This window comes from Gavialis gangeticus, unplaced genomic scaffold, assembly GCF_001723915.1.
Source record: "Gavialis gangeticus isolate Ggan-Ray unplaced genomic scaffold, GavGan_comp1, whole genome shotgun sequence".
NCBI classification, from domain to species: Eukaryota; Metazoa; Chordata; order Crocodylia; family Gavialidae; genus Gavialis; species Gavialis gangeticus.
The window spans coordinates 8,039,124-8,057,669 of NW_017729009.1; the positions used below are offsets into that span (position 1 = coordinate 8,039,124).

Genomic DNA, 18,546 nt, shown 5'->3' on the forward strand with positions numbered 1-18,546 from the left:
TGGAAACTGTAACACTCGTCTGGGACTTAATGTATCTAGAACTGATGTGTCAAGAGAGTGTCATAGTACCAAGGGGACTGCATTTAAGGTGCAATATCCTATGAACTATCCAGTCTCAGTAATAAACTTATTTTATCCAAAATCACACAGCTTCCATGTATCCAACTTTTTGATAGCATGTGTAAAATGGTAATAGATAACATAATTAAGGAGCCTGTCCTGTTGCACATCAGGGCTAGAAATTCTTCAGTGGATCTGTGAATATGTATTAAGGATCAGTATATCTTTGCCAAACACAGGTCCTGGGATTTTTTAAGTGGAGGAAACCTGAACCTTGGCCTTTAGTTTCAGTGCTTTATTTGTAGATGTCACTCCAGTATCTGAATATTCGCTTGAAATATTAAGCACCACTTGTGTGTTGGGTTGAACTTTAACTATATCCACAATATGTATGTGCATGCATATGCATACGTGTGAATATATATGGGAAACTGAGGCAGAAATGAGCAAAATGACTTGGCAGAGTTTGCAGAAGTAGCTTGCAGTGGAACCAGTAATAGAACCCAGATCTTCCTGATTTACTAGACCTATTGTTTAGCCAAAAGACTATCATTTGCTGATAAAATAATAGATAGCACCTGAGCGAGAAAAACAGTCTCAAGAACTGGCAACACTGGATGATCTGTGTGTAATAGCTGCAGTCAGAATACAACAGATTGTGTGTGAAATTTGTCTAAATGAAAACTAAATGTCAGATTGCATTCATATAGAAAGCACTTATTTGTTAAAAGCTGTTTAGGTTATTTTTTTACCACCTCTCTGAATGAGAAGTTATAACCCAGTTTGAATACTGAAACTGTTGCCACATTGTTACTTTCATTAACCTTTGACAAGAGTTTGCTTATAAGCACTGACTCTTCAAGTAACCTGCAAAAGCAAGTATAGGCTTCCTCAAAAGCAGTTTACATGTGGGCTCCATTTTTGTCCTTTTTCTCCTACTGCATAATGTCCTGCATCTCTCAAGGACTTGGTCAGAAATATTAAGGAACCTGATCATGGTACTGAAGCAGCTTTCATAAAAATCCTGCAATGTACTCTCAGAGTCATTCTCTGTAACTGGCAGCTTTGTACACACCTTTCTTATCTTAATGTCTGGAGAGATGCTTGCTGTTTAAAAACTATTGGAAGTTTCTTTGCTTTACTACATTACATTGCTACTGGTTTGGATGGTGATTATGTTCTGTTTCCTTATCTGTTCTTAGTACTCTGGCATTAATTCTCGTGATTGTCAATCACAAGAAGCACTTGTTATTAAGCATCCCTTAAACTAAAGCAAAGTGAAAAGTGGGATTGGTGGAGTCCACAATCTGAGCCCCCTCCCCCAAATTTAGGGAAGTCACTTGGGGTTGGAAGAAAAAGTAATGTGTGGACAGCTGCCCAATCAAGTTGAAGTTCTTGGTTAAAAATTATAGTTGCTGGCTAACTTTCTCAATGAGGGCATAATACATATTCTTGTCTAAGAGTAGAAGTTTTACAGGGATTAGGCTCCCTATTCTCTAAGGTCCCTTTGAATATGACAGCATCTGGGCTTGTTTTACAATGCATATATTGAATGGATCTTACAAAACAGATGATGGAAAGAAGCTTAAAATACGTGGTTTTCAGAAGATTGCAGTTACACAATTCCTAAGGAATTGTTTCACAGCTATACTGTGGAATATTTTAGCCTAGCTCTCATCAGAAGTTTCTCCGTTGCTCCTGATAATGCTTTTTTGCAATGAGAAGTTCACGATAAAACTTAAAATACTTTGGTAGCTTCAGAAAGCAAATTGCTAATGCTGCATTTTTCTTTTAGGCATTCTCCAACATAAATACCCTACTCAGCTAAAACCAAAACTTCACTGTTCCTGGATCACCTAAAGGTACAGGAAGCTTACTTTAAATATAGGATTCAGTAATTTTTATCTCTGTTAGTATATTGCCTTTTCTTTGTGTAAGTTAAGGAGGCTTTGAACTGATAACATTATGTTATGCAGTGGAAGGAGATGTTTTGTCTAAAACCTCCCATTTTTATTTGCAGCATCTCTGATAATTCTGACGCTGAAGAAATTTAGCGGAATTGGTCATTTCAAAAAACTCTTGCCCACAGTGTTTTCTTGAGGGGAAAATTGGGTAATTTTTGGCTGAGTGAATCTGGGTCCTACACTCAACTGTGATTAATTTCCTGTTTGTCTGCGTGTAATGTGATAACTGTAGATTTTCAAGGAATATTCTAGGAAAATTGGGAAGACTTGAAGGAGGGAAACTTAACTCCATGCATCTGATTAGCCTGCCCCATTTTAGGCAGGTCTGTCACTGGCTTCAGGTCCAAGAACTGGTCGATGCTGTCATCCCCTTTCCCTGTTTTAATAGGTGCTAAAATACAGACTCTAGTTAAGCAGTTGGTTTGAGGGGAGCGCCAGTCACCAGAACTTAATGAGCACATGTGCAGATCGGTTACATTCGTTTAAGATACTTAGGTGGCTAAATTTCACCAGCAGAATGCCCCTGTTGTTGGAGGTTGTCAAACATGACCGAAGTAGGCTTTACAGACTCTATGTTTTATGTAAAAGTTCTTTGTAGGCCGTTCCTGTGGTCCACATTTTATACTGTACTGTTAGCAGTCCAAAATTATCAAGAAACAAGTACTGTATTTACTAGAATCTACAAAGAGGTTTCCCCTGCAAGTAATGCTCAAGGAGTAGGGAGAGCCCCTAGTCATAGATTCAGATACAAAGTAGTGGGCTGGGGGATCAGGGCCAGAGCGACAGCTACTGCTTTGCCTCCGGCCCGCAGGCTGCTGCGCCTCTTCCCCTGTCTACCCTTGCTCAGCTCTGGCCCACTCCACCCTTGGCCACAGAGGGAGCCTCAGCCTGGCCCGTGGCAGCTCTTGCCGGGCCCCTAAGCTTGGACTGCAGCTGTTACTCGGCCAGTCAGACTGGGGCTGGAGTAAACATGCTTCGTACCCCAGGGTGGAGCAGGGCCAGAGCCTGATGGAGCCAAGGTAAGGGCGAGGCAGAGGCTGCACTGGGGGGTGGGGGGAAAGGTGGCAATGGGAAGGGGTTGCAGGGGAGCAGAGGCAGTGAGGGGAACAGACAGCACAGGGCAAGGTATGCCAGAGCAAGGGTCAAGCTGCTTGACCCTTCTCCCACCACTTGCCCCCCTGCTACAGCTGTGTGTGTGGGGGGGTGCATTTAAGACAACTCATAATTAGATTCTGTACATGGAAAATTATAACTAATTTACCCATTTAGTGTAGAATCTAATTATTGTGGGGTCATCTTAAATTCAGAGTCATTCTGGATTTGGGCAAATAGAATAATTGGAAACGTTAAAAATGGAACCAGCAAGCCTACCCCAACGTACAAAATCTGTTATCCTTTGCAGTAAGGATGAATTTTTAGATTCTTATGGCACTGAATATAACTATTTGTTTTAAAACAGTTTTGTATTAGTTGCGTGCATGCTTCCTGCAAGTTACCTTTAGATTTTAATATAAATGGGCCTAGCTTGAGGTGAGGGTAAGGGCCGGACATGGTGACAAAAATGTATCAAGGCGCAAAGAAATATCTTTGTACAAACATTTGATTCATTGATAGAGGCCCAGGTAAAAGGATACATTCACTGGAAAAAGTTTCATTTGCAACAGATTTCTCTGTTCTCTTGGTTTGTGGAAAGGGGAAAGCAAATAAAAATTTACCTTTGTAGATTCTTTAAATTCACCCTCCTTGGTAGATGTTTCTGCCACTGAGACTAGGAACAAACAGTACATTTGTCCATGGGCACATTGTGTCTTCATTTGTCTGGGTACAGAAATATCCTGGCATTGGTGCGTACACACATTGCCATTTTAATCGGGGCTTAGTGCACTGTTGCTCTTCTGCCATTGCAGTCCTAGAATAACCATTCAAATGCCACTTGTGATGTCCCAGGATCAGCTGTTGGTACCTGTTTATCCTAAAAAGATTAAATTTTCCAGATTTGTCCTGGGACATTGGACATGGATTTCTGAACCACTGAACTTTGTCCCAGGAAAAAATGGCTTATTTGGGGACAAAGGTGATTTTTTTTGTAGCCAACGATGGAAAGAAGCTTTTGCATGGTCTTGCTTTGTTAATTTTTCTGGCTGGCCGTCTTGCTCTTGTAGATTCAAAGCCATTTACATGGGAAGGGCATGTGAAATTATCCTCAGTTTTCACATGTGGAAACTGAGGCAGATAAGTGTGCTGAACAGTTCTGTTTTGTTTAACCATTGTTAGTTGGTTTCTTATGCAGCTGGAAATCTTATTTCATTTTTCCAGAGGGCAGAATGAAGGCTGAGCTGTTTCCATTTCCTTGAATTAAGCTGGGCAGGGTGGGGGGAAAAGTTGTCCTGAACAGAGAAGCAAACTTTTTTTAATAGCTGTTGCCTCAAACCTTACTAGTCTGCTTACTGAACGTGACAGTGTGTCCAGGGCCTTGCCTATAACTCCTTAGGCTTCGGAGAAATGAGTTATGGCCTATGAATACGTGTGCAGTTTTTGTTTTGTTTTTTTTGGTCTGTTTGTGGAATGTGAACAGCTGAAGTCTATTCACAGTTGGATCCGTGTCTAACACCTTATTGTTTCAAGCACTTGGATGTGAGCTGGAGAATTTGTAGATAATGGCTGAATTGTCTGTCTTGAGCAGTATTCCAACTAGAGGTGTTTGAAAGGAAGCCTTTTCAGGCTATAACTCCTGATGGAGACCGATCTGTGTAGAACAGTTTCAACTGTGCATACATGTGGAGCTCTATCATCTAGTTTTCCACAGTAAATATAGACAGTGAGCTAATAATATCCTGCTCAGAGACTTGCTCCCATGCAAAATAAAATGCTAGGGCAGTTTTGGAATAGCTGTGAATTTGGTCTGATCAGAGTGCCATGCCTTGTGGGCAAAGGGAAGAAGTCAGTAAGTAATGTAAGGAGACTTTGAAGCGTTTATTACAAATGCTATATGCTAAATCAAAATTATAAAGAGCCCTCATGCTTGACATCGAAAGAAAACATAGGCTTATTCTCTCCGGTATACACTGGTGTCCTTGGGAGGGTGTTGCTGCAAGTGATTGTCACAGACTGAAAAGTAGACCCCTGTGCTGGAGAGGTACAGGAAGATCTACTGGAATCGGCGCACACACAGTTCTGCCACCTTTCTCTTGGCTCCGTCTATTCGAGGAGATGCAGCACTCTTGGCAGGACGGTGATTTAAAAGGAGTAGCATGGGCGCTAAGGTGCACGGTTGACAGCCCAGGGGTTGCAGGTTCAAGGCCACAGCAAAGGCATTCGTAGTGCAGCCCTATCAGATGCCAGTGAATCTGCCGATTCTGCTAAATACCTCATCACAAGGACATGAAAAAGGAAAGGAAGTGATTTAAAATATTCTAAACTATTTGGAAAGGAGTGGGTTCATATGACTGTTCTCCCTGGAGTCCTGTAGCAAGTCACCTGAAGAGGGGGGGGAAAAAAAAAAAGTTCAAGAATGAGGAGATGTCTGGGTGACACTGAAAGCATGGTGGGAAGTTTGCTTTTAATGAGAAGCCTAAAATGTTGTCTTGCATTTCTGCAAAACGAGCAACTCTGAGATCCTAGCTTTTGACCAAAGTGTAAATTGTTCACTTGTAAATTGATTTCCTTCCCCCTCTAATTTCTAATAAAACAAGCCTTACACCATTTAAAATTTTATTACTGTCCATAAGCATTCACCAAAACGAGTTGCATATATAGATATGCAGAATGTCTATATCGCTGACCTGTTCTAACACCTGTTTACAAAAATAACAGTAAACTTTAATCTTTTGGTGCAAGTGAAAGCCAACTGCAACTTTTCTGAGAAGATTCACAATCTGCGAAGGTGTTTTGTGCTATGTTTCTACATTTTGGGGGTTGAAGAGGTGCAGTCATTTTAATAAGTTAATATGAACTTGCCTCTTGTATGGTTAAAATTAGCCAGAATATAGTTTTATGGTCAGTTTAAATAAAGACCATGATAGCCACTGAAACGGAATTTAGATATTTAGCCTTCAGTATGTGTTATCCTGCAGGTTATGGTGTGAAGTTAAGCTTTTTTTTGAAGAAGTACTTATCTTCTCTGAGAGTAGATTAGTTTTAACATTGATGAAATTTAGGTAGGTAAAGTTATACAGATTAAAAAGTATGCTTGTTAGTAAATCTAAGTGCTGACTTGGAAATCTGTGAAAGCTTTAATAGGCATCATGCAGCTTTAGAAATAGGCTTAATAATTCAAACACTCTTCATCCTCCAGTGAACAAAATGGACAAAGTGGAGTACAATGAGAGTAATCATGGAAGTATGCTCTTGATAAAACAGGGGGATTCCTTTGGTGATTTCCTAATTAGATTAAATATTGCACTTCATTACAATTTATACACTAACAATATTTGTTACTAGGATAATGAAAGCCAGAAAGTCTTTGGCACCACCAGCATTTCAGATGGCTATTCTGAAACCACGCGGTGAATTTGCAGTATAGGAACCCCAGAAGTGCTTGCTTACATTTTAAAGATGGCTAAATACCTGCTAAAAGATTCTGCTTTATCCTTGAGGACCATTTGGAGACTCCACTTAGAAGTACATGTTATGATCCACTTATTACACCTCTATATAGATTATATACATCTTTATATAGGTGTATACAAGTGGATCATAACATCTACTTCTAACTGGAGTTTCTAGTGGAATTTCTTATAGGAAGTGTATTTTTCTTGTTCATGTGCTAGCTTGTTTTAAAGTGCAAATTAAGATGCGAGAGATACCAGCTATCAGATTTCCTTTTCCCTCTTAACTGTAGTATAGAGGCAGTGACTGACTGAAGAAGAGTGCATTGCTTTAAACATGAAGGACATGAGTAGCGTTTTCTGTAAAGGGTCATCCACTGTAAAGTTGCTTTCTACGGTGGTCTGAACGATAGTGAGCATGATTCACAAGCTATTAGGATTTGTTTGTTTGTTGTTTTTGTTTTCTCTTTTAAAAAAAAAAAAAAAAAAAAAAAAAAAAAAAAAAAAAAAAAAAAAAAAAAAAAAAAAAAAAAAGGGAATTAAAAAACACCTATAAATTATTTTGCTTAAAGTGACATGGCACTGGTTGAGATGGACTGACTGGCATGGGGAGGAGTCAGTTTAGCTCTGTATGATTTGTTACTCTGAGCTGTAGGATCTTATGCTCTTTGCTCGGCCAATAATTTTTTTCACTATATTCAAGACTATTCAGCACTTCTGGTGCTACATTATTTTTAATTAGATAGAAGAGCTAAATACCTTTACTCTGGAGCCTCCTTCTAAATTCACTCTATCGTGGCCTCCGAGTGTTCTGGGTTTTTTTTCTTTTTTAACAAAATATTTTCATGAAAAGCTGACTTGCTAGACTTAAGAGGGTAAGAAATGTGAAACTTCTGTAAATTTTGATAAGCAACTGTAGATGTTCTCTGACATTTCAAACTAATCTGCATGCAGGAATAAACTAGTTTTCTTTATGTTTGATACATTTATTTTTTCTGTTGCGTATTGTAAAGCATTTAGAATGAATCAGTCATTGCATTTTAGGTATTTTGAGCTGTGGGGCTGAATTATCATGCTGGAAATGTTCAGAATATAATTAAGTCAGTGTGTGCATTATTGATCCAGGGTTTAAACATGTGCGACTTGTACAGTGTATAAAAGTCCCTACTATATTTGCTAATATTTTTATATTTGACCCAATGAAAAGGGAAACCTTCACCTCCTTCATTATGTCATGTTGTGAGCTACTGTAAAGCAGAGTGAAAACACACAAACTGTTGAACACAAACAGCCTTGTACAAAGTCTCCAAAGACAGGTAGAGAATGCCTGTTGGAGGGAGTAGAGGTATTTCCAGTAATGGTTGCACTATAATCCCTGTGCAGTTCCTTTTCAAACAGATATGGAAAACGATAAAATCAGTTCAGTCAGGTGAGGATGAATAGCTCCCATTTCTAGAGGAAGGGCCTTCTTTCTCTGTAATTTAGATGATAAAAATGTTTAACTGTAGTCATGAGCCAAATAAGAATATTGGCTGTGTGATTAGGATATGTAACAAGTGCATGGGAACCAAAATCTTAAAACTGAATCATTAGAAGAATTCTTTTCTTCTTTACAGAGTAACTTTTACTGTAGGGAATTATTAAAATTCTTATTCTTAAATAAGATGTTAGCCCCGTTATCTAAACTTAATTCATTCATAATCAGTTGTAGATCTCAAGAAACAATGACTGCCTTGGGTGAGAGCATGGAACCAGAATTAAGAGTATTTAAAGGGGACTTAATGGAGATGCATCAAAAAGTTTACAAATATGAAGAGAAGGATCAAAATCAGTGAGTTTAGTAGATTAGAACCCCCCAACAGAGATCCATTTACCTGAAATTCCTTCAGCTACAGATATTGTATGACTTTCTGGATGTGTCAGTGTAATGAAACAGGAAAGTTTTGAGTTATTTTGCAACATTACATTTGCCTTCTGCAGCCTCTTTTTTCCTCAGTCCCTTTTTTCAAAAGCACTAATGCAAATAGCCTTATGTCTGGATATTCTTGAATACAATTTCCTGCTACAGGTCTTCCTCAGTACTAGTTAAAGGGGAAAAAAAGATCACTTTGCCCTCCCCCCGCCCCCTTTATATCGGGAAGCTCATTCACAGGCTCAGAATTCAAAGCCTGCGGAACAGTTGTACTGCTGTGGTGCTTGTAATAACACCCGGGTGGTTTCTGGAGCAGTGATTTCACTTTTATTTTTCATCATAAAGTTATGATAGCATAAACCTCTGCCAGCTAGCCTTGTAGAAATCTGCATTTGGGATGAACATGTGTAATAAATATTTAACTTGGCGGTAAAAAATGATTTTGAATCAGTAAATGGATGGGTAGATGATAAATGGTTATTGGCAGCTTGGCTTTGGCAGGTATGATTTCAGCATGCTAGCGTATATTTAGGCTGGACTGTCTGGACGTGAAGATAGAATCCTGTTATGTTTGCCTGCAACACTATCTTGAACCTAGTAGTAGAGAAAAGCTCATCACGCAATACTTCACATTGAATTGTTCAAGTTTGTCACTTGGTTACTTCCAATTAAAATAGACAGTTTTTTAAGCGGCATTGCAGCATTTGGCTAGAGGGCCACAGAGCTGAGCAGTTCTGCCCTGACATTTGAACTGAGAATGAGGGACCTTCTAATTCAATTAGAGAGAATCTCCAAAATTTAATATAATTTGTTAGAAAGTTTATATGCACTTCTGCCTGCCTTCTTTCTTGTTCCAGTTACTTAAGCATTTCCTTTTGGTTCCAGGGACGGGCAATTATTTTGGCCAGAGAGCTGCGTGCTGAGTTTTGGCAAGCCATCGAGGGCCGCATGATAGGCAGCCAGGGGCAGATAAATATTAATTTTCTAAATTTTTAGGGTCCCCGCGGGCTGGATAGAATGGCCTGGCAGGGCGCATCTGGCCCCCAGGCCGCATTTTGCCCACCCTTGTTTTAAACCATTTGTTTTATGGTCTTTCCATAAACATGTGTAATCCTTATTAAATTTAGCAATTTCTGCTTGTGGAGATAAACCTAACATGTACACTGTGGAGGTCTGGAGGGCTTTGAAATTTTGACTTTGCTCATTGCAACCTACATAGAAAAAGTGAAACTACTTCGGACTGTTCTGGAGTGTGTTTTCTCTGAGCAGTAGTTTTGTAAACGGTGGTGTGATTTTTACCTACCTGTTGGAATTAGAGGCTTTATTGCTAAATGGCAGTAAAGATGAAATTCGGATCCTTGAAACTTCTGTGTTAAGTATTCCAGCAGTGCCTGTCAGGGTAGGTAACTGGATTTGTTTTGTAAGTGGATTCACTGCTGATGTAGAAAACAGATGGGTAGTTAATCTTAAATGAGCAAGCATAAATTAAGCTTCTGTAGTTCATTTCTGTTGTGTAAACAGCCAACATGAAGCTTAAATTCTAGGCCGTGTGGATTTTGAAGTATCTTGTTAAGATTTTAGTGATGGAAGTGGCTTACTGTACACAATGGACACTTTAAGACTCCTTATACTAGCAAAATAAATGCAATGCAATGCATGCTTTATATATAATAGTTCGTTCATGTTCTTGAATTATTGACTGTTAAGTATTTGGTATAATTGTCTGTCTGTCTTCCTTACAACTTTTAGGTCAACCATTAGGCTCCATCGCACTGAACTAATCTGCATTCGAAGCTGTTCACCTGCAGTAATTCGCATTGGTTAGAATTGAACATGTCTCAAATTCAAATTCAGAATCCATCTGCTGCCCTCTCGGGGAGCCAAATCTTGAATAAGAACCAGTCTCTCTCTCAGCCTTTGAGTATTCCTTCTACCACTAGTTCCCTGCCCTCTGAAAATGCAGGTAGACCTATTCAAAATTCTGCTTTACCCTCTGCATCTGTTACATCCACCAGTGCAGCTGCAGGTAAGAATATGGATGTACATCTATTCTTAGCTTTGTTTTATGATCTGATATGGTTTGTTTCTGGTAGTTTTATTTAATAAGGAGCAATAGTCTCAAGTTGCAGCAAGGGAAGTTTAGATTGTTTTTCTCTTAATATTCAGTCTCATTAGGAGGGTGGTGAAGCACTGGAACAGGTTACCTAGAGAGGTGGTGGAAACTCCATCCTTGGAGGTTTTAAAGGCCTGGCTCGACAAAGCCCTGGCTGGAATGATCTAGTTGGGGATGGTCCTGCTTTGAGCAGGGGCTTGGACTAGATGATCTCCTGAGGTCCCTTTGAATTTTAACTTCCTATGATTCTGTGGCATCGAGGAACTCTGTTTCGCACGCTGTTTAAAAACCAAACCAAAACAAAAAAACCCAACAATCTCCTTCCCTCCCCACCCCCCAAAAAAACAACAAACCCTGCACCAACTATGTTGGCTTGCCTTGTTTTATCCCTGTTTAAGCCAATGTTCAGACTTGTTTAAAGTTTTTGAGAAAAAATGCTACCTGTACTGTGTTCAAAACAAGATGACATTGAAGATTTGACAACACTTTACAAGGTTTATGTGGTGGTACAACAGTTTTAAGTACAGTATTTTAAACCAACTGGCAGTTTTTCATTTATATTTGACAGCACAGGGATTGGAGTATGTATGAAAGGAGGAGCCCTTGTTATGTTAGCTGGTTTTTTCCCAAACCAGAATAATACCACTCTTCCACAAGTAGTGCTGTATGCCATCTTCATGTATATTTGACCATGTTCATAATAAACGATGCAATGAAGATGTTGCATAATAAACAGTAGTATGATCAAAATGCATAAACTCGTATTTTTCTAGAAAAATGCAAAACAGATAATGGGAGGTGGGGGTGTAATGAGATTAAACAAATTCTGAAGTGGGCTGGGGAAAGAAAAACCAAGAAACAAGACCTAGCACTTCTAAAAATGTTTAAAAGCAAATTATCACAGTACCTGCTAAGAAAACTTGGTAGGCAGAGTATATTACATGGATCAAAGGTGAGACCACAACCTCTTAAACGTCAAACCAGGTCTCTAGGTGCTGGGGTAGATGTCTTTTGAAAACAAGCCTCTGTAGTTGTTGTCATATTTGTGATATATGTTGTTAGAATGTAAAATTTTTAATAGTGCTTTACATAACTGTACTTGAGGAACCTCTAAATCTGCCTGATCTTCACACATTTGAGAAATAGCTGGGGATCCCTGTCCCAAAACTGGAAGTTTGCATGCTCTTATCAGCCCTTCTGCAAAGATGCAACAAATCTGATATTTGAATTTTTGAGAACTGGAGCAGTCTTAATGCCCACCTGGTCATTTTATGTTTCTGTCTTATTTTCCAGCTCCTTCTAACATGGCAAACCCCAAAGAGAAAACCCCAATGTGTCTTGTGAATGAGTTAGCCCGTTTCAACAAGATTCAGCCCGAGTATAAGCTTTTGAGTGAGCAAGGTCCAGCTCATTCTAAGGTAATTATTAATATAAATGCCTAAACATTGCAAGTCATAAAGAACTTTTGTGACTGGGAACACAAAATATGTAGCTCTTGTGCAGCATAACTTGCTGTAGTGGAGGTACAGGTAACTTAATGAGACATGAAAGGTACTTTAAATACAGTGCACTTTTCAATACACAATTCATACAATGGGTATCCTGAAGTTGAGGAAGGTAAGTTACCTGTTTGGATTAAAACTTGTCCCTTGATAACTAACTTCTAGTAAATGGCTTATTTATGTTCTCACAGGAGATGTGTAATGTCTTTGAGACTTGCATTACACTGTATGGCCTAACTACAGTATTTAACAGTATTAGCAATTGGTTCCTAATATAATGCCCACCTTTGACTTCATTGCCTTTTGTGCTGAAATTGTCTATGCTCTTCCTGTCTGAACATGATTGAGGAAAACCAACATCTGAGTAGGAAGAGAGTGAAAATACTTTTCCTTCTCCAAAAATATATACTGATTGCACCCTTAGAGAGGCAGTGAAAATGGTTGAGATCTGACTGATTTTTTTTTTTTTTTTCCCCCTTTTGGCAAAATAGTTCTCAATCAGAGTGCTAATGCTCTTTTGGGGGTGGAGGCAAGGAGTGCAAATGTGAAAATCTCTTTTGGGTTATTCAGTTAACTACTTACTGTTTTAGAAGTGTAAACAATTTCTTCCCATATGTATAAAATACCTGTAAACTTTCCTTTGCTAACTGCTGTCTTGTAGCTGAGGACACAGTGAAACTTGCTAGAATCCGGCCTGTTGGTTGGAGAGTGTGATTTTAGTCAATGTCACCTAACTGCCAGCACACAGTAAAAGAGCTTTGTAGGCCACTCTCAAAAACAGACAAGTTAAGTCAATATAAATGTCTTCAGATCCTTATGGACTTGGTGGTGATTTACCACCGTTGCCCTGCGTAGACTTTGCATGTCTCTGACATTGTAGATTACTAACATTTTGACAGGCGCTAGTAAATATTTTGTTTCTCTAAATGCCTGCTGTTAGCATTCCAATAGCTAATGTATAGGACTAGCAAATATACAGAACACATTCCTGACACCTGGTGTGGGGGGAAAAAAATAACACGGCATTTTCTTATCAGCTTTTCACTGTGTGACTCCAGAGTTACCACCCCACAAGATAAATCATCTTTGATTTATTTATTTATTTATTTATTTTGTATACATTTAACATTAGTTTCCCTTTAAGTTGTATTGTATCTATGCTAGGAGAACGTGCTTGGGATAGAGCAGAATCAACATGTTTTCAAACTGTTCAGCGATAAGCCCAGTTCCATTTACGTCTTCAGCTAAAGGCTCCACATGCAAAGCATTTTAAAAATCATGAATACTAGGGAATAGTGTTCAGGGCAAGTGATTGTTTTGTTGGTATTCTGATCAAAATGAAGCTTCAGCTATTGTCGGGAAGAACATGGTTTACTACACATCTGATTTACTTGAGAGAACTTATGATAATAGGTATCTTTTGTGCTTACAGTGAAGTACTCAAAAGTACTCATATTAGTTAAACTTGTGTAAAATAACTGCATTATAATGACTTGGGGGGGTGGGGAATAAAACATTATACCTATGGCAAAAGTTGTTATTCCTGAGAGTGGCTTAAATATCTTTGTTGCAGTATTTGGGGAAAAAATAGTGTAAAATTAAAGTGTAAAACAAAAAGTGACTAATCGATGCAAAGTAAAAATAGACTGCTAAATGGGTAGTTACATTTCAAAAAGTTATTCAGGATAAAAGTATGGGAATTAAAAACCTCAATATCGTATCATAAATTCCCATGCCTATCAACTTAAGTACATGTTGTGGAGGCTGTTGAGTGAGTAGTTCGGACCATTAAAACAGTGTAAAGGTTTTTATTGATCCTTGTACTCAGTAACTAGGAAAGGGTGCAGGCAACTACTATGTTTGGAACATGGTGGCCAGTATATTTTGAAGTCGTATCGTGGACAATGACCTTCTTTAATTTGCAGCTACTAAAAAGTAACTTCTCAAACTAGAGGGCGAGACATATTTAAGCAAAAGGTCCTAACAACTGAGGTGAAATTATGGTGTGGGTCATCATAAAGAGCTTGCATTTCTCCTATGCAGGTGTTTACAGTGCAGCTGACTCTTGGGGACCAGCACTGGGAAGCTGAAGGAACTAGTATTAAAAAAGCTCAACATGCGGCGGCTGCCAAAGCATTGGAAGGGACAAAATTTCCTAAACCTACAGCTCGTCCATCTCGTAGCGAAGGAAAAAACCCAGGTATGTACAAGGACGGGCTATTTAAAAATTTATAGGCTGCTCGCCTCTGAACTTGGTATATATATTGACATTGCTTAAGGTTGTGTTTAAAGGTTGTGTTTAACTTGGTGAACTTGAAGTGTTGTTCTGTGCAATCACCAACCATGTTACAACTTGTGGTTTAGTTTTTCCAGTTAAAATGAAATTGTGTCCTATATCAAATGGAAACATTTTAATAGTGAGCAGAGACTAGATATGCATATAGACGCATGGGAAGTTCAGAGGTGTTGGGTTATTTTTTAGTGATGCTTTTGGATTTTGTGCTTCCTTTTGAGAAATCTTATCAAGGTTTGCTTGCCCTGGTTAGATGCTTCTAATAGTAATGGAGTTTTTTTATTTTCATGGGTAGGTAAATTTCTATGGCAGTTTTGATAGCCCAAGGCTCTATGATGTGCTTTGTTTTAAGAGTATCTGTAGAAACGAAACAAATTAATATGCTTTTGAAAGGTTTTTATGAGAACTTCAGGTCTTATGCATGGATTCTGTAGTAAGGTCTGTAGAGAATATATTGTCATTAGTAGAGCCCAGATGCTAAATTTTGATTAAGCAGGGGCTGTTTACGGTGTGAAACCAAAACTTCTACTAACCATGTGTTGTAAAAGAAATATATGGTACAGCTGCTTGTTTATGTAGGTTACATGTGAGAGAGAGCCTGCCTCTTCTGTATTTTCTCATAACAGTTAATCAGTGGTATTGTAGAAACACTGTAACGTAACTATTTGCCAGCACCTAACAAGTTCAGATGATTTCCAGCAAAAATTACTCGTCCTGTTTTCACTACTTCCATCTGTATTCATATTCAAAACTTCACTACTCAATATTGTCATCATGCCTGTGCCAAGTATTCAGTCCCAATTTGTTCTCCTTTTGAAGCAGTATTGGCATTTACCTAGCTTTACTCTGCTGTGATATTTGGACAACTATCTTCTATTTCTCTTTCTTTAGATAGTGTAACCCCCACAGTGGAGCTCAATGCACTTTGCATGAAGCTGGGAAAGAAACCTATGTACAAACCCATTGATCCTTATACAGGGATGAGATCCACCTACAACTATAATATAAGAGGTGGTGCTTATCCACCGCGGTATGTACCATTGCTTTTCTGATTGTGATTCTGGACTCTTTGAACTTCTTTTCTCCTTGTGTGCATGCAGTGCCCATGCAGCCTTCTGAATAATGGTCTAGAAGTGAACCGGGCTATATAGGAGGTTCAGCTTGACCTTTAGGCAGTTTCTGATGTTAGTGGTTTATGGAACTATCACTTTACCAAGAATCCCCAACAATTCAGGCATTTCCAATCATAGTCTCTCCATTTTTCTTTCCTCTGGGTGAGGGAGAAAACAAAATTTGAAAAGGGGAAATGGACTAAGTAGTGAATTTTATTCATTTAAGAGCACTTCATAAACAGTCCATTTTAGTAAGTAAACAAAATTATTTCCTCTTTTACTATAGTTTTAAGTGAGAAGGAAAATTAAATCCAACAACTTAAGACTTTTTCTGTAGTTGACTTGGGTGCAGGTCATGACATTGATATGGAATATTTCATTTGAGTGTAGAAGTTCATTCTTTTGAGCCTGGTAAACCATAAGGCTTATAAAAACCATATTAGGGTGTCTTACTTCACAGAAATATATTTGTTTTTCTTTGTTCTGTTGTATTGATACTAAAAGTCTACCAAATCATTCAGACTTTAAGTTTTAATGCATTTAAAATGGCTTTAATACTTAAGAGTGTCATGTTGAGCACTGGTTACTGTCACATGAAACTTGTGGATATCTAATTTATGTTCCTAAATGTTTTACTCTGTAGCTTACAAGCAATTTGCAGACGGGCAAAGTGACCTCTCTGTTTTTAGGTACTTTTACCCATTTCCTGTCGGACCCTTACTTTATCAAGTTGAGCTCTCTATTGGAGGACAGCAATTTCATGGGAAAGGAAGAACAAGACAGGCTGCTAAGCATGATGCAGCTGCTAAAGCACTGAAAGTTTTGCAGAATGAGCCCCTGCCTGAAAAACCAGAGGTAGGAATTAAAGTTCAAGTACCTTAAGTGTGAATTGAGATGCTGTGGCATGTCAGAGAGAAACGATTTAAGTTTGTTTTTTTTTTCTAAATTAAAAGGTGAATGTACTTCAGATTGGAAGACTTCAGTGTGTGAGTTGGTGTGGACTTGCTTAATGTCCAGTGGAAATAGTTTCATTTTTAGATGTCTTTCATAAAAGGAGGATTTTTCCAAATAAGTTATTTTCATTGCTTTGGCTATCGTAATTCCTGTTGCATTGCTGCCACTGCCTAAATAAGGTTGCATAAGCATCCTTAATTCTTCCATTTCCTAGCTTTTCAGTGTTTGAATTTATAGCCTTTATGGTTTTTTACTTCTTGCACATAACATCACTGTATGTGCATGTTTTTCCATGCACTGTATGTGCATGTATTTATTCCATTTTTCTAATGTTAAAAGTTTTATGACTATATTTAGACCTCCAATGCATTTCAGTAAATAAAAATAAATCAAAAAGCAGATGTATGCTGGGCTGAAAAAATGAGGAAAAAATCCTTGCACCCTGTTTAGGAGGTGAAAATATACTTCGTGACATGAATACAAGAGGCATTTTAGCAGCGATATTTTGGTTGGCCTGGGGGCAAGGCATTGAAGGGCCATTATGGATTAATTTGCAGTTGTTAAGTCTGTGGATAACAAAGCAGATTTTTTTTCTTAATTTTCCCGCAAATTTCTGCTTTACTGGATAGATTGTTTCTAAATATTTTTTAAAATTTTGTATAAAAAGTCGTCATCTCTAAGTATGAAAACTAGGTAAAAGCCATGGCCCCTTTAAAAGCCGTAGGAGATTAATACCTTCCAGGTAGTCAGAATTTCTCCTGTAAGTTTTTTAAATCCGTGGCTTTTTGACGTGTGTATGGTTCATGTGCAGCAATGATGCTCAGGTACTAACATAGCAGCTCCAAAGAGTAATATTTGAACATTTATTTTGTCCAAATATATAGCACTTACGGCTGGTTATCATGATTGACAGGCCCAAAGATAAACTTATCTTTAAAAGAAAATATTCCAGTTGTTTAAGGAAACATTGGCTAATGCAGGAACCACCCTGAGACATCCAAATCCATTGACCTACCACGGGGACCTGAGTTACCTGAGGAGACTAGATTCTCTGCTCACAGTGCACACAGGTGCAGCACTGAACTGATAGCACAGGTGTTCATCCATGACCTAAAACCATGGTAAAAATTGAACTGTGCATCATCTAATTTTGGCATTATTCCTAGCTAATGCTTGTGCATCCTGCATCTTTAGGAAGCTCTAATGCAGGGTCTGGCAACATACAGCTGACCAGTGGATTCATGGGATCTGGCCCACAGAGTTGGATGGCTTTGCTTGCTGCTTTTTTTTTCTGTCTGGTCTAATGCAGACCAGGTGTTTTCAGCAGTGTGTCAGCAGCAAGTGGCCAGATACTGCTGCTTCCTCAGACCCCCCGCTGCTTAGCTGCTGAGTGGGCAGTGAGGAGCTGTGCTAGAGCCAAGCTGTGCCCCTAGGCAGGGGGGTGAGCAAAGGAAAGTGGAGAGAAGCAGGAGCGGCATGGATGCAGTTTGCAGATATGTGGTCCCAGCGCTGGAAGCTGTAGCTAGGAAGCAGTGGGGTTGGGAAATGTGTCAGTGGTATGGGCACACCTCACAGGTGTGGGGAAAAGCTTTCTGCTGCTAATGTGCTGCCAAAGCCACCCAGCCTGCATTGGACCGCAGCAGAGTTGTTGTGGCCTGTAGCTTGTGAAAGGTAGCTGAGCCCCTGCACTAAAGAGGATTTTGGAACACGTGTTCACAGATTTGTTCACACTGCTGTGGGCGTGTCTACACATGCATTAACGTGCTTTAGTTTAATGTGCATTGAATCGAGTAACTAGGTACTAAGAAAATGTGCATTAACTAAAGAACATGGGGTTCTACCCCTGTAGAGGTGCTGCGAGGCTGCTCCGACATGCTATAATTACTGCGCTGCAGTCAGCATCAGCATCTCGTGTATCGGTGTCCCTGTGCTTCAAAATGGGGGTGGGGGTGCTTGAACTAAAGCTCATTTAATGCCATTTTGAAGCACAGGGAGGCCGACTTCAAAAGGTGCTCCAGTGCTTTAATTAGAGCAGCTCTTGGAGCCGCTATAACTATAGCATCTGTCTCCCCCTGCCCCTCCCTCCCCC

At 39.1% G+C, this 18,546-nt stretch overlaps 1 protein-coding gene across 5 annotated transcripts in view; it reads left to right on the forward strand.

The window, feature by feature from the left end:
• Positions 1-1,836: 1,836 nt before the first annotated feature.
• The window catches only part of STAU1 (staufen double-stranded RNA binding protein 1), an 86,350-nt gene continuing 69,640 nt past the window's right edge, over positions 1,837-18,546 (forward strand). For all 5 annotated transcript variants that reach the window (XM_019509891.1, XM_019509896.1, XM_019509892.1 and 2 more), the window contains exons 1-6: positions 1,837-1,922; positions 10,233-10,509; positions 11,890-12,014; positions 14,142-14,298; positions 15,283-15,421; positions 16,193-16,358. In XM_019509891.1, coding sequence (XP_019365436.1) covers positions 10,317-10,509; positions 11,890-12,014; positions 14,142-14,298; positions 15,283-15,421; positions 16,193-16,358 — 780 coding nt within the window. In that variant the 5' untranslated portion in view covers positions 1,837-1,922; positions 10,233-10,316. The remainder of the gene's footprint in view (positions 1,923-10,232; positions 10,510-11,889; positions 12,015-14,141; positions 14,299-15,282; positions 15,422-16,192; positions 16,359-18,546) is intronic.